Genomic DNA, 25,227 nt, shown 5'->3' with positions numbered 1-25,227 from the left:
TTCATAAAAACACCAGTGATTGACAATAGATGACCAAGAAGAGAATAGGTTCCTCAAATATTATGTACTCTTACTTTATAACACATTCAATTTATTTTGATATTTAATTCCAGTTTCTATTACATCCATTTCCTTTTCTAAATTGCCAGTATTGTTCATATCTCTTAACTGATTAAACCGTGGAGGTCAGTCTTCAGTGCAGACAGTGAAGCTCAGCAGTGCATTAAACTTGGATGACACGTAGACACGTTACAACCTCGGCTTCAGGCAGTCAAAAACCTCATTGTCCAATTAAAATCTTTATTTTTAAAAACCTTTATGAACAGCCTTAGCATAACCTAGTATCTTTGGAGTAGCGATCATCTTGGTTAGCTCATGAATGTGTGATAGGCCAAAACAAAATGCTTATTCACATTATGACAAACTTTTGTAGTTTGCCAAATGAAACAATCCAGTAGAATAACACTCATGTTCTGCAAAAGCATAACCTTTAGGCACCACAGTGTGTTTTAAAACAACAAGAAAACACCACCATTTTACAAGTATGTGTTGTATGTCTGATTTTTTTTTGTTAATAAAATAAAAACACGTAATGTGATGTACAACAGTATAATTAAGATACAAGCTTAAAGTCTGTACAAGATCCAAAAAAAGTACAACAAAAACTGCCAGGAAGAAATGATTTCATAGCTACATGGCCGTTTTACCCTGATGGGAAGAAAATAAGTCTCACAACCCACTTCTGCCTCCACTACCCCACCCCTTAAAATCTTCAAACAAACCTTGGCAGCTGCACAGGATGATGGCCTGTGTTGAAATAGTGCAAAACTGAACTTTAAACCCTTAAGGGGCAGACAATATATGAAGTTACACTCACAGTGGAAATGGAATTCACGACAAAATGGACCAGAGTTTTGTACTTTTGAGTCTTTTTTCTTTTTTTAAATAAAGGGATATGCTTTTAACCACTGTTCCATCCTCCTCTGAACACAAATACAGTACAACAATTACTTCACCCAGTTTCAAAAACAAAGTAAATAATTGGAATATACATATAAAAAAAAATAAACTATTGGGCTTTGTGGGGACCAGAGAAGCATAAACTGCTTCATTGTCTGTCCATTTTAATCCCCATCACTAAAATCATTATGTTTTTATCTACTGATCATTACTTTTATTTTTTCTCTTTTTTTTTAGATGACTAATCATTCTTCTTTTCTGCTTGAGGCTTCTCTGTATCTGCTGTGGTCACTTTACCATCTGTAATAGCATTCTGTTCTGTTGTTTGCTTCATCTGGTCCACACCACTTGTCCCAAACTCATTGATTCTGTTTGGATCCACACGATAGATCCAGCGTTGATACAAGTAAATAAAAAATACTACATCTGTGTAAAAAAAAAAAAAATCTAATCAAAATCCAGTTACTGTACTTTTAGTAGCACCCACATTTAAAGAGCTGGATGAAAATATTGATACACTTATTTAAAAAAACCCACAGTTTTCTATGAACTAAATTGGAACTGACAATTATTTGGTTTCCAAATGATATATATCACATTTAATAGAAAATAAACTTTGCTTTTAATTTAAAGTTTAACAGATTTTAAAAACATTAAATGAATTAAAACTACGTTGACAAAAATATTGGTACCCTTAACCTAACACAGCCTTTGGAGACAAATGTCAAAGCATTTCCAGTAGTTTCGACTGATATTTTATCACAGCTCTACTGTCTCGTTTGTCTCACTCCACTCCGCTCAGGTTTCATGGGCACCTTCTCCCAAATGTGACTTTCATCTCTTTCTACAGTTGTTTAATGGGATTCAGAAAAGGACTCAAAGCAGGACATTTCAGAACTGTCCAATTTTCTTCTCCATTCTTGGGTGCATTTTATGTTGTAGGACCAACGACCGAGACAGCTTTCTGACACTGAGCTGTGTATTTCTCCCTAAATTCCCTGATATTCTTCTGATTTTTATGTGCCCTGCTACAGCAGGGCATATCTATTGGATTGTTTTAGTGAATTTAATTTATTGTTTAAGAATATTTACTTACTCCACACATGTTAAGCAATAGCAGGCACGTGCACATGCTTAAATGAGGTGATTGTCATGTAGCATCATGGAGCGTGCATAGCATCAACTGAGGTTGTTTGTGCATGTTATAAAAAGTAGAGGCGGGATAAGGAGGAGGAAAAAACAAAGAAACAAAATCAAGAGAGAATAGGAGCTAGGACAATCTCAAAGGAAATGAGAGAAGAGATTGGGTGGAGTGGGCACCGTTTGTGTCCTGTAGAACAGAGAACAAATAAGAGTGAGATCTAGTGCAGAGGAGTGGCCCAGACCTGTTGAGCAATTTCAGGGAGCAGAATAGGTTAGAGAAGTCTGACAAATGAAATGAGAAGTCCAGATAGAAGCGGAGATGGCAGAACTGTATGTGAAGCTGGAAGGAGCTGCTGCTGTATTTGGGGCTTGGATCAACAGTGGCTGAGGGCAAGTTGCTTGGGGGTCTGACCCGATCTCCAGTGAGATGATGAACTGTGTACAGAGTCAGTACCGATTATGCTACTGAAGGAGATCCTTTATTCTTTTAACATAGACTTTTATATGAACTGTCTTTGTGAGAACGGTTTTAGAAGACTCGTGTTTAAATGAAATATTTTTATCTATTTATTTACTCATTCATTCATTCTGGATCCTGGATATTTTTTATAGATCTATGAAAACTTTAATTTTTTGGATGACAATAGAAACTGTTGCACCTTGAGCTTCAATTGCAGATTGATCTTTTTTGAATTACACCTTTATTCTTTTTCCAAAATTCAAACAAATCTCTCTCTTTAACCTTGGGTCAGTTTTTCTCACGTGGCTACACCCAGGAATGTCTGTTACACTCAAATTTTCCACAGGACTATCTAAGCTCTTTGTAGAGGCAATGACCATCTCTCCATTGACCATGCTGGGCTGTTACCATCCGTCTTGCCTCCCTCAGAAAACTTTCTGCTTTTCTTCTCTATCCCAGGTTTAGCGTTTTACACAAGGATATATTTTCTTTATTTGAAATAAGTGATTATAATACTGAAGACACCTGTGATAGTCATTAAAATATATTAGACTGCTTGAAGGATCACTACAATAAATTTCATTTCAATTTCAAATTATTTCTTACAACTTCTAAAGTGTTCTGAAATTTTCTCCCGGCCATTATGTCTTTGTAGAAAAAGCAATGGTGTTGCTACCCCTGAAAACCAAAGAAATGCATGTACGAATGACAAAAGATCTTTTACAATCAATACTTCTTAAGAAGATAATGAGTTATTAAAAATATGTAAAAGTACAAATAACATATTGTATTTTAATTTTTTTTTTTGCAGAGAATTTAATGGTAAAACTGACGGGACTTACCATCTCTAAGACATCCTATCCTGTACATCATCGGCATTTTAATGACAAAAGCAAAGAGGTCATCAATGAAGGTATTTAGTGCTTTATATGTAAGCATCCTCCAGGGGAGGTGAGCTACAGACTTCAACTTGTAGTTGATAAATAGCTGTGGGGTCATAGTGATGAATCCTAAAAGTTGAAAAAGAAAAAAGATTTATTGCTTCATTATAGATTTTGCACCCTTAAATGCTAAAACAACAGACCTTTCCTTTTTGGTTGGCAGATAGGTAGGTTTTCCTCAATATCACATCCAGATGATTCAATAATGTTAAGCCTTCAAACTATTGCCTTGGTTAACTTGCCCCAAGTAATCTAGTAGAAAACTATTTAGTACTTGCTATAACTAAAATAGCAGCCCAAAACAAAGTGACCCTATAAACAAATACCAGGATTTGGGAATGAAAAGACAGTAGAAGGAGCAATGATCTTGTAGTCAAAATGCAGAATGGCAGAATTAAAACATTTCAACTACTTTTTTACAGTAGTTTTAAAATAACCAGCAAAAGTATGAGAGTATTTATTTTGACATGGTTTACAGAAAACACATTAATCCTGGGTATCAGGCCCAGGGTCCAGTTTTAATTTCTTTTCTAACCACTTCTGAAATCTATGAAAACTTGACATGTGATGCCAATAGTTGAAAGTGATTTGACTGCAATTGTACACAGATTTTCGTTCCCTTTCAGGAAAACCTTCCTCCTGAGCTACATGTTACATGAACTCTTTACTTGTTGATTTCGCAAGTCTGTAACATATGATGATGCCTGTTAGCCAGCCAAATAAGACATTAATATACATTTAAAGGCATAAAGATCCTATTGCTCACTTTTTGCACAAATAGTGTGTGCTAGTGAACGGTCACTGGGTACATCAGCATCATCAGTATCTGAACTTCCCATGGTTACTGTGTTGTGATGATATGATCAAAATATGATTTTTTGCCATTTTTCAAGTGGTCTTAAACTTTTGATCGGGACTGTGTATATATATATATATATATATATATATATATATATATATATATATATATATATATAATTCTTAAATAAATACATATGGACTAAAACTCCGTAAATACAGGAGCTGGTCATAAAATTAGAATATCATGACAAAGTTGATTTATTTCAGTAATTCCATTCAAAAACTGAAACTTGTATATTAGATTCATTCATTACACACAGACTGATGTATTTCAAATGTTTATTTCTTTTAATTTTGATGATTATAACTGACAACTAATGAAAGTCCCAAATTCAGTATCTTGGAAAATTAGAATATCAATTAAGACCAATGCAAAAAAAGGATTTTTAGAAATGTTGGCCAACTGAAAGGTATGAACATGAAAAGTATGATCATGTACAGCACTCAATATTTAGTTGGGGCTCCTTTGGCCTGGATTACTGCAGCAATGCGGCGTGGCATGGAGTCGATCAGTCTGTGGCACTGCTCAGGTGTTATGAGAGCCCATGTTGCTCTGATAGTGGCCTTCAGCTCTTCTGAATTGTTGGGTCTGGTGTATTGCATCTTCCTCTTCACAATACCCCATAGATTTTCTATGGGGTTAAGGTCAGGCAAGTTTGCTGGCCAATCAAGAACAGGGATACCATGGTCCTTAAACCAGGTACTGGTAGTTTTGGCACTTTGTGCAGGTGCCAGGTCCTGTTGGAAAATGAAATCTGCATCCCCATAAAGTTCGTCAGCAGCAGGAAGCATGAAGTGCTCTAAAACTTCCTGGTAGACGGCTGCGTTGACCTTGGACCTCAGAAAACACAATGGACCAACACCAGCAGATGACATGGCACCCCAAACCATCACTGACTGTGGAAACTTTACACTGGACCTCAAGCAACGTGGATTCTGTGCCTCTCCTCTCTTCCCCAGACTCTGGGACCTTGATTTCCAAAGGAAATGCAAAATTTACTTTCATCAGAGAACATAACTTTGGACCCCACAGCAGCAGTCCAGTCGAGACGCTTCTGACGCTGTCTCTTGTTCAAGAGTGGCTTGACACAAGGAATGCAACAGCTGAAACCCATGTCTTGCATATGTCTGTGCGTGGTGGTTCTTGAAGCACTGACTCCAGCTGCAGTCCACTCTTTGTGAATCTCCCCCACAGTTTTGAATGGGTTTTGTTTCACAATCCTCTCCAGGGTGCGGTTATCCCTATTGCTTGTACACTTTTTCCTACCACATCTTGTCCTTCCCTTCGCCTCTCTATTAATGTGCTTGGACACAGAGCTCTGTGAACAGCCAGCCTCTTTAGCAATGACCTTTTGTGTCTTGCCCTCCTTGTTCAAGGTGTCAATGGTCGTCTTTTGGACAACTGTCAAGTCAGCAGTCTTCCCCATGATTGTGTAGCCTACAGAACTAGACTGAGAGACCATTTAAAGGCTTTTGCAGGTGTTTTGAGTTAATTAGCTGATTAGAGTGTGGCACCAGGTGTCTTCAATATTGAACCATTTCACAATATTCTAATTTTCCAAGATATTGAATTTGGGACTTTCATTAGTTGTCAGTTATAACCATCAAAATTAAAAGTAATAAACATTTGAAATACATCAGTCTGTGTGTAATGAATAAATCTAATATACAAGTTTCACTTCTTGAATGGAATTACTGAAATAAATCAACTTTGCCATGATATTCTAATTTTATGACCGGCAAAAGTACTAATTTAAAATGTTAGTTTAATTGAATGATTTATTAAATATGGTTATGCTATTAAAAATTAAATTGATAAAGGGCTGCGGGAAGGAACGCACAAAACATTAACTAAAAAAATGGCATGTATCAGTATGCCTGTAAATACAGTATATGTGCATCCATATTTATCACCTGGTCATTTTTTCTGCTGTGATTGTGGAGAGGGAAATGCATATTGGAATAAATATGGTAATCTGATGCTGTACTGTATTTTATATATAATAGAAAAAAAAAATAAAAAAAAAAATTAACGTTTACTTACCAAAAGTTAACAAAAAGCCATAGAGCATTCCTAGAACCCACGAGTACCAGCCTTTATGCTCCATATACAATAAGCTGTAAACAGCATAGCAACCCAAAAGTGGGTAAAGCAGCCAAGAAAGGTACCTAAAGGCCATCTAAGCAAAGAGAGGGGAAAAAAAATTAGACCAAAACTGGTCATATTTTTTATAATATTTATACAATTTTAATATACCCACAAATGACTTTGAGGTTTTAAGACATACCAATATACGCTAAACCCACAAAGTTAGGACCACTCTGTGAACTCAAACACACATACACATGACAGAAGGACAGTTATCAAAATTTGCTCTAACAAGTTGGCATCATTACTGACAGAAGTATAAACCACTCCTCGATAAAGACACTTCCTAGAATAATCCCATGGTATACTGGAACCAAAACTGCAATTAAAAAAAAAAAAAATCAAATGAACAGCACTTAAAATACTTCGATACAAAGTCTTATCAGAATCAGCCCAGTTGTTCATACTGCAAAATGAGCTGTGGTGGTGGGGCTCAACTATTACATTGGATACTTTACATCGGGGTTCGCCATACTCCGTTCTGTAGGCCCACTGTTTTTGCTCTTATCAATCTTCACATTAGAATCCATTTCCTGTTGTTAATCATATGATCTGTTTAATAATATGCCTCATGAATGTACTCATCTTGTCTTGACAAACATTTCTGATAATAAAGATTTTGTTTTTCTAAGGTTGTCGTTAAGGTATTATGTGAACTAAAGAAGAAGATTAGTATTTCTTGGTCCTTGACTTATTTTCCTTTGAAAGCATCTACTCCTGATGAACAGACAGATGTGCAAATGGGAACAACTTTGTGGGACTGTTTTTTTTTTTATTATTATTTGGTAGCAGGTTAAGCAAAAAGGAAGCAGCTATAATTGTGAATGCATCCGTTTCAAGAGTTAAATGAGCAATGAAGGGTTGTGAATTAAATGTACGCCCAAAACTAATTTTGCGTTAGCAGGAGTCACTGATTTCTAATCAAGAAATTCAGTGAAGTTAAAAATCAGCTGGCACTGCAGTCCTCCTGAGATGAGGGCCCCGGCCATAATTCAATGTAGGATATTCAATGAGGCATAGAATGAAATAATTTCATTAGCAGAAAGAACCGCCATCATATATAGAGACTGGTTGGAGCAAAACAAATGGGTTGGGGGGGGGAGATTGGGAAAAATTTACAATCCCTGTTGCCCAAGGCAGAGTGGCTATATATAAACAAATGCCACACAAACGATACAGAATATTAACCATCGCATTTGTCGAAGAAGAACATAGCGTACAACCTTGTACAGGGTGGGCCAAAATAAGTACCACATTCCTTAAGGTCGTAATGTGAGGTATAGGCAGCTGAGTGGGTTGCGGTCCTTTAAAAGGCGGGGTTGAACCGTGTCGCTGGTGAAATCGCTACCACTATCCCCCAACTTGCTAAACGTAAATAAAGTCTATAATTGAAAATTATTGTTATATTCAATTAATGTGGCACGGGCCTTTATGCAAATCAAAAAAAAATCATGAAAAGGTTGCTAAAATGGCTCCAAATATATTGGGAAAACTACTCAGAGTTCGAAATTAATACCAAAAGAACGACTTTGTTCTATGGAGTCCATCCCACCTAAGCAGCTAATAAAAGAAGGAATTTTAACAAATGCTAAATCTATGTTCATAATTTTTAGAAATAAAAATGAAAATATACTGCTACTTACATCGTCATAAATCTTTGTAGATGACTGCACATATGTTGACTTGTCTTTTATAGATAAGCGAGGGAAAATGCCAGCAATTTTATTTTCTTTATCCAGCTAAAAAAAAATATATATATAAAATTAAGGGATATATGCACCATTTCCAATGCAATCAATTCTCCTGTAAACTTTTGGAGCCAGGGGCAAAAATACTGCAGCAAACATCTGTCTCCATACCCACTGGCAGGAAAATAAATTAACAGATACGAAGTCTACAAGCACAGTAATAGACAAGTACATTTCTGATTATGACAGGACTGCTGGAAAATGAGGATGAGGGCTATTAAAAAACTGACACATCCTCTTCCATCTTTTTTACATTTTAAAGAACATTAATTTTTAATCTAAACTAACATTAGCAAATTGACTTTGCTGAATGCTTCCAAGAAACACTTGGCAGTTTAAAAAAAAAAAAGTTACAAGCCACAATGCACTAAGCAAAGAACCTGAGTGGGCTGGCAGCAGCTCACTTCAAAACAAGCAGGATGTACACCAGGACAGTTGTTTGCAAGGACTGCAGCATGTATTATGAGCATGAAATGCACACAATGTAATAGTAGCTTAAGTTTGAATGTACAGATTTTAGTCCAGTAAATGTAAACTACTGACAAAATTCAGAATCAGGTTTCCAATCCTCTGACATTTATCTCACAGAGTCTGTACAAATGATGGACTAACTGCAGATGGTATTACGCACAAGTATAGGACAGCAGTCTAAACACAATTTCCATAATGCTGTTCTGAATTTTAAAATGCATACATATTAAAGCAAAAATGCTGTGTCTGATGCACAAGAATAGCTTCATATTATTTATCACCATGCAGGATATTACTTTAGAAGTAGTAGAACGACTCCAAGACTTGATCAAGGCAGTTAATATAATTACCATTCATATCCAGGACTTGGTCAAAAAACATACAAATCTTTCTGACTGGTAAAAAAGTAACCTATAATAATACACACCACAGTTAAGTAATGATGTGTAGCCAAAGGTTGACAATTGTTTAATTTGCACAATTTAAAGCAATTTGCAACACTAACCCCCAAACAAACCCTTTTTGCAAAAAAATCACAGTCGTAGATGAGAGTGGCTGAACACCTCCTTGTGTATACCAATGGAAATGCAGACTACGCACTAAGTGCACAAAAGTTCATTTCAATTTGTTTACAGCATTCAGGCAGAACTGCTAGACTATAAATAAAGCAAAAGGTGTTAACTCCAAACACTAATTTACTGTGCACACCTAAACATATTAACCTACCAGGGCTTCAAATAAAAAAATATGAAAATGAGGCTATGCAGCTCTGATAAGTAACATGCAAGATAATTCTTCATGTGATGTTGTAAGTTTTTGGTGCCAGGTTTATGGCCAAATGAGAACTATTTTATGGAGACAAAATGGAAATAGATTGGACACCTGAGATACAATTTAATGGTAAAAAGGTAAGAAATAACGAAGTATTAAATATTTTTTTAGTCTACTATGAAAAGACTCCACAATGAGTATTCTTTAGTGGCACTCAAATATTTGTAAGAGAAAAAAAAAAAATCTACATTCAAGTTATTTGATCATTTCTATTTTACCTTAACATCCATAACCTTTGTGATTTTCCAGAAGTCAATGAGAAGTCCAATAAAGACACTGATTTGAACAACAAAGTTGGTCTCATTGTCAAGAATGTACAAAAGTACAACCAGGGACTGGAACACACCAAAGAAGACTGAACGAACAGAAAGGCCCTCAAGTGACTGCCTGCTATTCCAGAACTGGATATCTGAAAGAAAAAAAAACAAGTAACATGAATACACAACACTCCGGTGGTTTTAGTAGTCCTTCTGTGTACTTATTAAACATAAAGTTACAAAATTATCCAAAGGAAAAAAAATGTCACACTCCTACAGAATTTGCATTTCTGGGCGCATAAAATAAAAAAATTTATATCATGTATATTATCTCTTGGAATCACTTTACTTGTATCCACACTGCTTTACTAATCAGTTCTTACAGTTGTTCTGAAAAGGTCTTTCATTGGCCAAATGAGTAAAATGTTGCACATCTTACTTTCTGACTCCATACAAGTGGGCAATACACACTTCTCTACTGACGAACAATGCAAGGAATGGCTTTCAACACATATAAAAATGACAGATGAATATTACGGGTACAGTTCAAACATCTGGAGACTATACTTATTTAAGCACGATAGTGCATGTATGAAGATACAGGAGCTCTTAAAAACACAAAGCAGGTAGCATGTAAAAAAAGCCCAGCTATTACATTTTCTGGCAACAAAGAACTCTGAACGATGCAAATGAAAAGTTCATGTAATTAACAAGACAGTTGGTGATATTAAAAATTCACACATCCATACATCTATTTTTCTACATTGTTAGCTAGGACAGGGTGGTGGGGCAGATAGGACTGTACAATATATTGAATTTTTGATTCGATATTGAGTAAAAATAAATATGCAAATATTTATATAAATATGGGGTGGGGGGAGTCAAAATCAGGAAAAGCATTTTCAACAGGTAGTGTTGCACTGCCATTTGGAAATGTTTTTTATTTTTACATGATTACAGTTTAAGTATTACTGCATCATGTCACTGCATATGAAAAGGCCGTCCTGCCACATGCAGTGCCTGCAATGTGCTGTTCTGCCTCCCTGGCAAAATATGTTTCTACTCCAAAAAAAAAAAAATCCTTGTAATGTTTGCTGTTCTAATGCAAAGTACACAAGCAGACAAAAAAGGGAAGGTGGTGGGAGAGGGGGATAACACCTTCAGTCACTATCATATTACAAAGTGCTTTTGCCTACTTAATGTGCATCCGGCAAATACTCGTCTTTTGTCAGTGATCAAATAACTAAACTACTATAGTCAGCATTTCACATCACTCCAGATGTCCAAGCCTTTGTTCATTCATTTCACATGTTCTCCGCTACTGAAACCTTAGAAGCAGAACTGTAGTTTTATTTTTATTTAGCAGGTGAATTGCGCTTCCTAATGAAAGTCTGACTCCTGAATGATTAAGTTATGGTGTTGTTTAATTTCATCCCACTTAAGTGAAATTTTTATCCTTGTGTACTTGCTGCTTTATGAAACAGCACTTTGTAATCTTTTAATGCACCGTTTCCCAAGTTGTATACAATTATATTTGATCTTTGACTCACAATTAGAAAGAACTATGAAGGAGGATTACCTCATTTCTATACAATCTTCAACATGTTTATCTTTAGCTATATATTACCTTACTAGCCTTTAAAACATGGTATGTGGCAGTTTTTAGGATACAGTGTTTGAGTGCCTTTGTAGACAAATACTAATTATTTTACTACAGGCTATATTAACTGTTAGTTTTGTTTATGTAATTCTGTTTCAAGGACTAGTTGATAATTTTTTGGAAGTGTTTTAACTTGAGCTGTCAAAAGCATTATAAAGATACTGTATATTATTCATCATATGGTGTAGTTTAACTGTTCCGCTTCATTATTTATTTTAGATCACCTCTACAAAATAAATGTCTTCAAACTGAAGAACCAGATTTCTTTAAATTTAGAAAATATACATAATGTTCTAAAAACATACCATACACGCTACCGGTCAAATGTTTTTTCTGTTTTTATGTAAGTGCACACTGTTTAATGTCTTAATCATCATGAAAATTTATGCAAAGAACAAATAAACAACAGCTAATAAAAAAAAATATATAAGTCAAAGGAATCATCAAGTGTACAAAATTTTTGATTTATCAAAGTAGCCACCGTTTGCCAACATAATGGGATGTTGGTGGCATTCGTTCTATAAGAGAAATCAAATATTGGTCAAAAAGATCTTCACAACACTGTTATAGAAGTTTCCACAAATGTGATGCACTTGTAGGTTCTTTCCCTTCACCCTGCTGTCCAGTACATCCTAAACTAACTCAACTGGGTTTAAGTCTGGAGACTGTGTTGGTCATTCAATGTTTTGAAGTGTACCTTCCTGTTCTTTTCTTTTAATGCAGTTCTGACAAAGTCCAAAAGCCATGTTTTGGGTCACTGTCCTGATTCTAGTAGGTCATGAGTTCTTCCTGCAGCAGATCAGAAGGTATTCTGTGGTGCTGCAAAATACTGCAGAAACCCTTTTGATTCAGAATGCCAGTTACGCTGTGCAAGTCACCAGCTATGCCCCCAGCAAAATAACCCCAAACTATCAAACTTCCTCCTCCATGTTAAACTGTTAAACAGTCACCAACTCGACGGCACATAAAACACCTTGCTGGATGATATGAAGATTTAAAATTTTATGTCATTGGTCCGTAAGACTTTCTTGAAGTCTGCAGTAGTCCACAGCTGGTATTTCATGGCCCAGGCAAGAACTGCTTTCTTATTTTGTCCTTTAAGGAATGAACTTCTTACTGCCACTCATGCTTTCAAAGCTGCAGCACAAAGTATTCTCTTCACACAGTAAAAAGTGAGACTGTGCTTGAAGCTGTTGTGCTGTGAGGCACCTATCACACAAGCTGCTGACCCTCAGAAACTTGTCTTCTGATTGGATTGTGACTTTGGATCTACCAGATGATGTAACAATTTTTTCAGTGGATTTCAAGTTTAAATGCTTATTGTTACCATAATGCATGAATAATTATTATGCTGTACCAACACACCTGCATAGTTTAGTTGATTCCCCTAAAATGTTTGATCTTTAAATGGAATAAAGCATGGATTATTCAGGAAAATTTCATCTTTGATAATCTTTATTAGTCTTGTACAAAACCTGCACATTACTGTTCTGTACAGTGCAGTAGTACATACATATAATTATTGGCACCCCTGGTTAAGATGTGTTCTTAGGCTTCTAATAATTTTTTTTTTTCCCCCAAAAAAATATAGGCTCAACACAAAAAAGAGAAAACTCCAACCTTTAAAGTACAGTTATTCACTGGGGGAGAAAATAAAGAAATACATTTTTTATATGAAATCGTGTAACAATTCCTATAAAATAAATGTAATTGAAGTGTTTTTGTAATTTCTAGTTTAGTTTTTAAAGTTGATCAGAGTAAATTGGACCATTTAATTAGTAATTAATGACATCCTGTGTCCCTGGGGTATAAATATGACGTGACACAGAGTCTTATTGGTCTTAGCCACTCTTCAACATGGGAAACACAAAAGAACATTCTGTTCAAGTAAGGCAGATGTGTGTCGACCTTCATAAGTCAGGTAATGGCTACAAGGAAATAGCTCCTCGCCTAAACCTGGCTGTATCTACAGTCAGAGGAATAATAAAGAAGTGTAAAACAACGTGAACAGTAACAAACAAGGCTGGACGAGGACCCAAGTTTATCTTGCCACTACACACAATGAAGAGGATGGCAAGAGAAGTAAAAAATTCTCCAAAGCTCACTGTTAGAGAACTGCACCAAAGAGTGGTACCTTGGACGCTATCTCTATGCCAACAAGCTGTTTGGGAGACATGCAAGGAGAAAGCCTTTTCTCACCTACAATCACAAAAGTAAATGTCAGGAGTTTGCTAAGTGGTACTGCGGCTTTAACTGGGACTGTGTGCTTTGGTCAGATGAGACTAAAATTGAGCTTTCTGACAACAAACATTCTAAGTGGGTCTGGTGTAAATCCAAGAATGAGTATGCGGAAAAGCACCTCGTGCCCACTGTAAAGTATGGTGGAGGATATGTGGTGCTGTGTAGCTGTTTCTCTTCCAAAGGCCCTTGTTTGGGTGTATGGCATCATGAACTCCTTGAAATACAAGGACATTTTAAATCAAAATCTGGTAATCTGGTGGCCTCTTGTCAGAAAGCTGAAGATGGGTCGTCATTGGGTCTTCCAGCATGATAATGACCTGAAACATATGGCAAAATCTACACAAAAATGGCTCAGTAGACACAAAATCATGCTCCTTCCATGGCCATCTCAGTCCCCAGACCTCAACCCCATTGAAAACCTGTGGGGTGAGCTGAAGAGGAGAGGACCAAGGATGATCTAGAAAGATTGTGCAAAAAGGAATGGTCACAATTCCCTGTCTCTGTATTCTCCAACCTTGTGAAATGTTACAGGAGAAAATTAAGTGCTGTCTTGTTGGCAAAAGGGGGTTGTACAAAATATTAACAGCAGGGGTGCCAATAATTGTGGCATACAGGATTTCATGTAAAAAACTTATTTCTTAATGTGGGATTTTTTACCCCAATGAATAAATGTTCTTCAATTAAAGGTTACATTTTTCTCTTTTTGTGTCGTGAGTATATATATATATATATATATATATATATATATATATATATATATATATATATATATATATATATATATATATATATATATATATATATATATATATATATATATATATATACATATATACATACACACACACACACACACATATATACATACACATACATACATACATACACACATATATATATACACACACACTACTCCACTGTCTTTATCCAACGTCACGTCATTGTAAACAGGGCATAGTAATATCAAAACACAATGACAAAAAAGTAACATTTAAAATGTCCATAAACATGAGTGCATTTTAAAAATTACCGTTTTTAAATGCCAGAAATTCAAAGATGCTGTGTACAATGGAAACAACAATTGTCAGCCCCAAGAGATATGGGTTTGTCTCCAAGAGGGCTACCTAAAAATTAAACAACAAAAAAGAGAAACAGAGACAGTATTAAGTTTTGCTAAATACCTTTAACGCAGTTATATAGATTATAATGTCCAAAAAAAAAAATTCAGTACAACAGGGGTAAATGTCATTACAAACAAATCGACAGTATAAAGGTAAATTTATAGTTTATATCTAACACAGTGTCGATGACATCTTAGCTGGGGACCATGAGGAAAATTTTCTTCATTGAATTTCTGTGCAAGCTCTACCACCATTAGCATTTATGTAAAAGACCATGTTGTGAGTAAACAGGTCAATGAAAGTGGTCTATTGTCTATTACTGGTTGATTAAACAAAAACTAAATAAGCAACATTGACCGTTTCTTCATTTTGGCAAACTTGTGTTCATAAGTCATATAAATGCACATCAGTTATCTAGTAGGTCACACTTGTTCATTGCGAAGATACAGTAAAATGATAAACTATATGTTTGTTCGTATAAAAAATAAGCTTGTATTGTGCCATGTCTAAACTATCCTTTCTGATACCAACATTGAAAAGTTGAGTATCTGGCAATACTGATACCAAATGCGGTATTTTTTTTTCCTCTTTAAATATTACTAAGCTTTCATAATCTATATCAATGCACTACATTTAAAATGCCAAACTAAAAGTACTGAAAATAAATTATCCTGCAAGATGAAACAACAGGGCTTACAAAAAACTGCTGCTTTGCTTCAATCACCAAAAAAAATGACTATAAAATGCATATTTGTGCAAAGTTCAAGCATTTAAAATAAAGCAATTGCAATAAAAAAGTACATATAGCTGACATTTAAGTTTGACATGAATAGCACTGTTTTTACTTATACTAATTAAACAATAAAATGAATGCAATGTCTTTTTCAGATTTACATCTGTGTATACTCAAACTACTAGACTTGGCTACCTCACTTTTTAAAAAAAAAAATCCTTTCCAGTTAGTTCATCATTTGTCACCCACTGTTTCAGGAGGCAAGTTAATTTCATCGTTGTCAGCCTACTACTCCTTTCATCAATTATTAGAAGTAGTGCCGATTAGCCTATCCCTCTCCACTCTAGGGCTTTATTCATATTAAAAATAAGTACATATTGAAATGCAGGTTAAAATTTTGAAGTGGTGAAAACAGTGAAGGTCATCACCGGGACTGAGATACCATCCGTGCCGGACACATTTGCCAAGTGCTGGCTGAAAAAGGCAAAGTGAGTCATAAGGGACCCCGTTCACCCTGCATGGCCGTTTTTCTAGCTTCTGCCATCAGGCAAGCACTGCAGAAGTATTAAAACCACGATTGTGAGATTTAAGAACAGTTTCCACCCACAGGTAATTTGGCTGCTCAGCTGTCACATATAATAAACTGTCTTTAATCAGTGGAGTGAATTAGATGCCACATTATCAGAGTCTTGTGTATATGTTGTGTTATTAACTTATTATTCTTAGATTTAAGTTGGAGCTTTCTTATCCTGATGTTTTATGTGGATTATTGAGTCTGGGAAGAACAGAACACAAGATTTTCACAGTACAGTCTACATACGAGGTGTGTCAGAAAAGTAATGAGACTGATTTTTTATTTACCAAAGTTTTTATTTTTTTCAATCATCAATGTTATCCCCTTCAAAGTAGTTCCCTTGGGCAGCTACACACCAATGGAGACGTTGTTCCCACTGTTGGTAGCAGCGCTGGAAGTCTTCAACCGGTATGGTCTTCAGCATGTCCGTTACACTCTTTTGGATGTTTTCTAAAGTCCCGAAATGATGTCCTTTGAGGACATTTTTCAGTTTAGGAAAAAGGAAAAAGTCACACGGACTGAGGTCAGGTGAATAAGGGGGCTGGGGAACCACAGGAATGCCTTTTGAGGTCAAAAATTCTGTTATGGAGAGGGCAGTTTTTTGGCACAGACCTTTCACATGTGCAAATGTTCAGTCAAAATTTGATAAACAGTAAATCTGTTCAAATTTAATTGTTCACTCAACATTCTTAATGTTAAATGACGGTCTGATCTCACAAGAGTGTTCACACGTTCAATGTTTTCATTGGTTTTCGAAGTTGAAGTCCTCCCTGAACGGTGTTCATCTTCAACATGTTTTCTGCCTTCCAAAAATGATTTGTGCCTGCGAAAAACTTGAGCTCGGGATAAAGAATGTTCCCCATAGGCCTGTTTTAACTTTTCAAACGTCACACTTGCCGTTTAATGGCACAACGTTGCTCCAAATTCCGCTGTTCCATTTTGCGTGACGCACAACCACAAACACAACTTCACTAATAGCAGTCACAAAAATCACGTAGTTAACGGAAGGAGTTGAAACTCGCACTGAGCTATGGGAGGGTACTGATACACGTGCTCTATCATGGACAACAGTGCAGCGTTGCCAGATCGCTTGCAGTGTTGCCAGTCTCATTACTTTTCTGCCACACCTCGTATTTCAAGCCTTTCTCTTCTTAGTAAAATCCTAGAATGTGCTGTAGCGGGCCATTTAAAAGACCATACACAGATTTACTTACACACAGGGCTTATGTAAACATGACCTCCTCCTGCATTGGTTGCCTATCACTGGTTTTTTGAAAACTTTCTCAGACTAAATAGTAATAAAACTGAGGCTTTAATTGTTGCTTCTCCAGGCACTTTAAAGAAAATAGAAAACTCCTCAGTAAAAAATCTGTTTATTACATTCTTGTCTGCAAAGGTTAAAAATTAGGGAATCCATTCCCAGGCATTTTCGATTCCCAGGAATGAAACTGCTATAATTCCCGGACAAACGGGAACGGCCAAGCTCGCATATATAGCATGTAAAAGTGTAAAAATCGATCAAGAAATAAGAGTTATAACAGTTGAAAATAATTAAGGTGGCACCATTGCTGGAGCTTGCATTTCATCAGACAACAGCTTTGTACAGCAATGCGTCAGTCTGTGGCATCCGCATTATCTGTGCCAAGAAACTTGCCATCACAGAATGATGACAAGAACCTTGATGCATCAGTAAAAGCTGAAATGGTGGTGTTTCAGAGCAACGGTAAGCACGAGCGTTGTTTAGAACAAGTATATCAGTATCTTATGATTGTGCCGCCTACTTCAGTGGAGGCACAGCGGTGCTTTCTCAGAGGCTGACGTACTACTGCACAAAGGTGTGCTCTCGCATGGACGACCACACGCTGGACACGTTAATAATAATAATAATTTACATTTATATAATAATTCATTACATTTATATAGCACTTCTCAGTACTCAAAGCGCTATCCACACAGAGAACAACCAGGAAGCGAACCCACTATCTTTCACAGTCTCCTTACTGCAAAGCAGCAGCACTACCACTGTGCCACCTGTGAGGATATCTTGCTTTCTATGCTCTTATTACCACAACTAAAGATACATGTACTTATATGACAGCATGAACTGCTTCTAGAAAAGGTTAGTCTTCTATTTGTGTCAACATATTCCAGTAGTTTTATTAAAAATAAGGGTCTGTCGTTCTTAAAACCGTTCACATGTGAGATGCCCATGCATTGTGGGAGACCGGGATTCCCGAATTCCCGGGAATAGATAAACCCGTCCGGGAATGGACTCCCTATTAAAAATCTTGGTGTTATTGGTGATCCTATACACTCCACTTATCCTCATATTAATATTACCAAAGTTGCTTTTTTCCACCTCAAGCAAATTTCATGGCTGTATCCATTGCTCTCTAATACCACACCTGAAATGTTTATTCATGCTTGTGCCACCTCTCAAATGGACTACTGCAATGCAGAGCTGTTTGGTATCCCTGCTCAGAGTCACAAATATGTGCAAAATTCAGCAACAAGAGTGGTTGCCTATGTAACACCCTGGGAGCATATTACTCCTACACTTATAAAATTGGACTGATTAGTTGTTCCCTTCCGTATTCAAAATAAACCCCTTTTAATCTAGCTCCACCATTCTTGTCTTTAATATGTCCCTAAATGCCATCACATACACTTCATTCTTCTGATTCTTGGCTATCAACCATTTCAGTATGTAGGCTGTGCATTATGGGTGACAAGGCTTTTAGTGGATCAGAGCCATGACTATGGAATGCCTTGCCTTTGGAATTCCATATATGTACCTCATTTTTTGTTTTTAAATATATTGGATTGTTGGATTTTATGTGCATTGTTTTACAGTAGTTGCTTTTATATAAAATGTATTATTACTACTATATGTGACAGTAAGACAGTGACATGTATTTATTGCATTTTTTACAATTTTATTTTTTAATTTTTTTCTCTCACTGTGTTTGCAAACCTTTAAATTTATGATTTATGCACCATTTAATACAAGCAGCATTAAAATCACCACACAAATGTGTTTGAATAAACATGGAACATTTCATCTGGGATGAAACATGCAATACAGGCAGTCCAAAGTGTTCTTGTCTACTACTTTTCTTTGATTACATTACTGTGAACAAACAGGCTCAAAGGCTTGTGCTTTTAGGTGTCACAAATGTTGAGTTTTCTGTTGTCTTAAGCAACAGTGCACAAGATATAACCACTTTATTCTTTACAAAAGAATCTGTGAGAAAAAAAAAGTGAAGGTGCTGGAGTGGCCATCACATTCTCCTGACCTCAGTTTCATTGAGCCTCTTGGGGGTAAAACCTCAAAAGTGCAGTTCATGATAATTTAATGGAATTTGGATTCCATTAAAAGTAAATGAAATGTCTGTTGCCTGATCGGTCGTCTTTTCTTTCAAGTATGATATACATCTTACGAATTCTGCCAGGGTATGTAAACTTATGAGCATAACTATGTTTGGATCAAATTATTTCAAATGTCAAAGAAATAAAATATAAAGAGAAACATATGGAGGACTAAAATTGTGTGCTGACCTTGACAGAGTCTTGATCCTCATCAGACTGCTCATAGAGATCCTCTCCAAGGAAATTCCAAGGAGATTTTGTATTCTGTGCTGCATACAACTGCCAACGCCACAGAGACAGTGGGCAAAAAGAAATTCTGAAGGGGAGCTTCTCCAGTGTTTCATTAATGGGAATGTAATCCTTTTGCAAATTCCAGTAGTCATTAAAATACACAATTGGGTAGTAGTCTCCACTGACTGCATCAAATTTCACATCTATATGGGTGGGAGGAGAAAAATAAAGATGGTTAGCGTCTTCCTAAACATCTGTTTATGTTAAAAAGATTTTATACTTAGATTAAATAAAGGACAATTACAACAATTACCACAAGCTTGTGTTTTGATTCTGATGTGCTGTTAAAGTATGCTTTAATAAGCAGATAACACTGATGTGCAATATCAGACCTACACCAATGCTTGCTATTTGCACTTGTATTCTTTTAGTCTAAATATTTTTCTGCACAAATATTTAGTACAGGATTGCCATTTTCAAGTGTTTAACAACAAGAGAGCTTTTTCTCAATTAATTTAAGTTTAAAAAAATCCCACTTGAAGTGCATGAACATTTGTAAGGCTGTGTGAAGAAGTTTTTAAACCTTGCAAGACTTTTATGAGCTTAACAGCCCTAAAACATTGGAAAAATTTAAAGATTAAATACTTGCTTGCATTATTTTTCCAAATCATTTAAAATTAAAATTTACTCAAATTAACACAGTATGTAATTTTTACACACTCACGCCCCAAAAAAAAAAAAAAAATCAGGAAAAGTGGAAAGACTTTTACTTGCTACTTCTGTGTCATGGAATACTTTTCTAAGGCACTTCCATATAATTACACAGAAGCAGGTGACCACTAAGCTAATATTTCAGACCGACGGATGTTTAAATGAAGAAGCTTATTCTGAGCAGCCATCATTAGAGACTGGACGGCCCTTTGAGTTACTAGCCATCAATGAGTGGCCAAGGATTACTGCGATACTGACTACTCAAGCAAAAAAAAAAAACAGCGTGTTATTAGGAGTGTACAACTACTAAGATTGGAGCAGACATTAAAGAAAGTGGGGTTTCCCTGTCAGATAAAATCAAACCTCGGGGAGCTGATGCTGCAGGAATCACAACACACCCAAACTGATCCTCTGCTTCTAAAACTGCCAAAGATTTCTCTCTTGTGTTACATCTTAATTTTGCTTGAGAACACTTAACAGGAAGGATAAAAGTCAGCTGGAGTGGAATGGTCATTGGTATCTTATTACTATGACATGAACTGAATGAAGAGTTGAAATACCCAGGTTGTATAACTCTTTCCATTGCTATATATGTGCAGTTAATGATTTTGATGCAAATATAAATTTTAAATAAAAGCCTAAATATCAATGTCTGTCTGAATAATAGCAAGCCTACAATCGGACTGTTTATTCCTGGTCTCACTGTGGTCCCATAAAAGGCATGAGAGGACACCCCTTGTGAAGCCCTCTACTGGTGGTAAAACTGAGATGAAGTAAAAGTTTGGAAGTAATGGTAGTCCCAGTTAGCAAGCAGCCAGCGATTAGAGGTACACAGGGTGGATATGCAGGGTATAATAGAGAGTGATACAGGTAAAAGGATATAGGTAACAGGTGTACAGCTGGTTTTGACATTTGTTCCTATTACAGATTAAGAAAAGATCCCAAGATGTTAGTTGGTACATATTGTGTTTAATGATCTGATAAGAAAAAGGTAAGAATGAATGTAAAACTGGTACTCAAAATGACACAGCTTTAAACAGTCTGTTATTAGTATGTGCTTAAAATATGTACTTCCATTATTTTGAGCTCCTCAAAGATGTTGGCAGTGAGAAACTTCTGGGATTGACAACCAAGGTTAGTGAAGAAGTAGCTGCGAGTGCTGGAGTAAAATGGAGCTACATACTGTTAGTTCTTTCTGGTTCAATGCTTTTCGAACAACTCAATAACTATTGGCAGTAAAACAATGACATGAATGACAGCTCATCAATAACTTGTCTCTTTCAACAATTGTTTGCAAAATGTCAAAGTGGTAATCAAAACACACAGTATGCAGTCTATACCACTAGAAACTAATAAAATCAACTCATGACCGATAGGAAGCTAGTCTATAAAAAATACATTTAAAAAAGTGTAACATTACCGAGACGGGAAAAACAGCAGTTAACAAGTGAGTTTATAGAATTTAAAAACTCAGTTGAAAGTTTTAAGAAATAAGCAAGAGTAGACCCAAACATGTCCTGGTGATATTAAAGATAATCTTGAATAAACAAACAGTATGCAAACCACTGACAGCAATGAAAACAGTTAAAATGGGCCAAGTGTTCCAGTAAAATGTACTCACAAAATACCACCAAAATGTACTCACAAAATACCACCATTTGGATTTTTTCACTACAGATAATCTGTCATAGTGTTGAGAAGGACTGTACCTAGTACAGGAAGACAATCTTACACTGATCGAGTGGAGGGGGCACTGCTCCCTTTGCCCAGGGAGTGTGGTCGTCCACTATGTTAATTGTTAAGTTGGGATGCCAATGAGAAATGACTTCCACTGGGCCATTTTCTTCTGCCCTCTTGAGAAAGGTAAAGGGGGAAAAAAAAAGAACAGTTAATAACATAGGAGTTGAGTTGAACAATTGTTTTCAGAATACTAAACAACCAAGCAAATCTGATACCGTATACAAAATAAATTCAGGAAGCAAGCCCAGACACACAGATGGAGAAGTTTGGTTAACCTTTCTAAGTAGTACTGTGGACTCAGCAACCCTATATATTCAATGATTTAGTACTTTCATTTATAGCTAAGGCACAAAATAAGCTAGAGTTTATTTCCCCACCAGCCATTTTCACTTTCTTAAATGTGACCTTAAAATTTAAGTATTTTAGATTATATTTTGTTATCAGTATTCATTTTCATGAGACAACTTTACAGTTAGATTAGCTTTTCTTACATTAAAACAAATATTTATTAATTTCTTCTATTCATGCACAAGGTTTGGATAACTAATTAAACATTTACATTATGGATATTTGTGAACTCAAATACAAGTAAAAACTCCTCCTTCCTCCAATGACTGCTCTCATGAAAGTGTTTTTACATTCTGGAAATCTTAACATTCACAACTACATCTAGTCCAACTGTAGCTGTTAATTTGAACATTTACATGGAAATACATGCATGAGAATGACCAGTACATCAGAGATTCTCCTTCACATACAGTACGATAAAGTGAAAGAAACAATCCTTGTGTTTCTCGGTCAGGGTAACAAGGTTCACCAAATTACAACTATGCTGCTTGCTATTCTGGAATATTGCTTTTGTCCTAAATTGACACCGTTTAGTTTCCTCAGTAGTGATTCTTAATCTTGCTAACTTATTATTTAACCACTTTATTAGCAGTACTGAGAATTAAGTCAACATTATCAGCACATTTCAAGAATGTACATGCATATGGTAGAAAAATACGACTTATTTAAACACAATGCAGACTTTTTAAAAGTTTTCCGACAGAATGATCCTTTTCAGAATGTGACTGACCTAAGGCAGTTTCTACTGGATGCATGTACAAATGCGAGTATGTATTTTTTTAATACTTTGCATAACATTTCTTTGTTTATTTTTCCAGCATTGTTTTGTGCTTATGTTGCATTGTTTTACAATGTAGGAACAGCCAATTAAAACCAGCATAAAAACCCAAAAATGAAAAATTTATTAGAGTGTGAAGGTATCATCAATTTAACATGTCCTGCTTTTCAATCTCAATTTTGGTAACTGGAGATAAACTGCAGATCCTCTAAAGGTCTGAGAGGTTGGATGGAGATAGGTTATCTCAGTACTTGGTACTTTTCAGCTTTCTGCTCAACCCTGACTACTCTCCCAGTCTCCACCCACATATTGTGAAGCTGCTGTTACTATTGTTCACTACTGGTTTCTTCCAGACATTATCCATAATCTTTGCTTCATCAAAACAGAACTCTGGTGTCACAGATTCAGAGTTCTTCAGATGCCTTTATCAAACTCCAAATGGGCGGTCATGTGACTTTTACGGGGTGGCCTCTGTCGGGCCACTGTGTCATAAAGACCAGATCATTGGAATGTTTCAGCGACAGTTGACTGTCTGGGAAGCTACTGCCATCTTCACATAGGTTGTCTGGAGTTTAACTCAAACAACTACTGGGTTCTTCCCCGATTTATTGATTTGGCCTGGTGGCAAGCACAAGATAGAATTGGGGTTGTTTTAAACTTTTAAGATTATAAAGGTCACTGTGCTCTTGGGAACCTTCACTGCAGCAATGCTGATTTTTTTGTACTCCTCTAAAAGATCTGACCTTTGATAAATCCTGTTTCTTTTGGTCTGAAACACATTGTCAACTGTGTGACCTTCTATAGACAGAGGTGAAACTTTCCTAATCATGACCCATCAATAAACAGAATTTACAACAGGTGGGCTCTAAGGTGTAGAAATGTCAACAATGATGAAGAGAAAGTTGCAGCTTCTTAACACAAGACTGCCACATAAAATGTGAAAAAAAGATCTGATCTGAATACTTTCTGAATAGACCGATTGCTATCTTATACTTTTTAAACATGTTCATGTAGTGAAGAAACAAGTGCATTAACATTATCCTTAATATTACTTTAATCTTAAAATGTTAGACATTAGCTTATTCCTTATCAGGTTGCTTCAGATGACTTGCTTACATTCGGAGGGTTTTTTTTTTCTTTTTTAAATGATGGCATCCACAAGTCACACAACAGTCCCCAAATAATCCCTACTAAGTCAAAACCTTACCTTAATCATCTCAGGATCAGCTTCGGTTTCTCCAGTCAGAAGATTTTTGGTCTTTAGGAACCTCCTGCGTTTATATTTATTTAGCACTAGCAAAGCAAAAAAAAAAAAAAAAGGAAAAAATATGTTCACTTTTTATCAGGTTTACTACAAGATATCCAGCTATAAAAAGGCAGATTATTGTTGATTACATACTTCGAGACATGTGGACTGTTGCTAGCCTTCTATACTGATTCTTGCGTTTAGGATCTGGGTGGAATCCGCTCTTTGTGAAGTAGACATGTATGTAAAGAGAGCCATTGTGCTGAACGCTCTGTCAAGAACAGAGAAACTGCATATGTCATTGAGAAAATTAAAGAAACACTTTCTTCAACGTCACATTGTTAAATTTAAATTATTCATAGTCAATTTAAAGCACAGTCTATTCATATTTTCTTGTTTAATCTAGCAGTTTTAGCACAAACACTAAATTAAAAAACAAAAAATTAAAGATACTTCAGATGAGAAAACACACTTGGGTCCACAATGCAATTCACACTGTGATTCAGGGTTTACTATACAAAATTTCCAGGGACATGTTCTGCATTTTGTTTTTCTTTTGACTAAAGGCATTTTAGTTGGCATCTGTGTTTCACTTCAGTCATGTGGTAATGTCACACAATACTAGAACAAATTTTTATGCTGGCAGTATTTTAT

At 36.0% G+C, this 25,227-nt stretch overlaps 1 protein-coding gene across 1 annotated transcript in view; it reads right to left on the bottom strand.

Annotated features, from left to right (window-relative positions):
• Positions 1 to 283: 283 nt before the first annotated feature.
• The window catches only part of clptm1 (CLPTM1 regulator of GABA type A receptor forward trafficking), a 59,080-nt gene continuing 34,136 nt past the window's right edge, over positions 284 to 25,227 (bottom strand). Inside the window, exons 5-14 of the mRNA XM_039768084.1 lie at positions 24,727 to 24,844; positions 24,535 to 24,620; positions 22,194 to 22,314; positions 19,709 to 19,953; positions 14,753 to 14,846; positions 9,783 to 9,973; positions 8,158 to 8,253; positions 6,410 to 6,545; positions 3,406 to 3,573; positions 284 to 1,386 (exon numbers count right to left, since the gene is read on the bottom strand). Coding sequence (XP_039624018.1) covers positions 1,202 to 1,386; positions 3,406 to 3,573; positions 6,410 to 6,545; positions 8,158 to 8,253; positions 9,783 to 9,973; positions 14,753 to 14,846; positions 19,709 to 19,953; positions 22,194 to 22,314; positions 24,535 to 24,620; positions 24,727 to 24,844 — 1,440 coding nt within the window. The 3' untranslated portion in view covers positions 284 to 1,201. The remainder of the gene's footprint in view (positions 1,387 to 3,405; positions 3,574 to 6,409; positions 6,546 to 8,157; positions 8,254 to 9,782; positions 9,974 to 14,752; positions 14,847 to 19,708; positions 19,954 to 22,193; positions 22,315 to 24,534; positions 24,621 to 24,726; positions 24,845 to 25,227) is intronic.

This window comes from Polypterus senegalus, chromosome 11, assembly GCF_016835505.1.
Source record: "Polypterus senegalus isolate Bchr_013 chromosome 11, ASM1683550v1, whole genome shotgun sequence".
Classification (NCBI taxonomy): Eukaryota; Metazoa; Chordata; class Cladistia; order Polypteriformes; family Polypteridae; genus Polypterus; species Polypterus senegalus.
The sequence above is the reverse complement of the archived record's forward strand: the minus strand, read 5'-3'. Positions and strand labels throughout refer to the sequence as shown.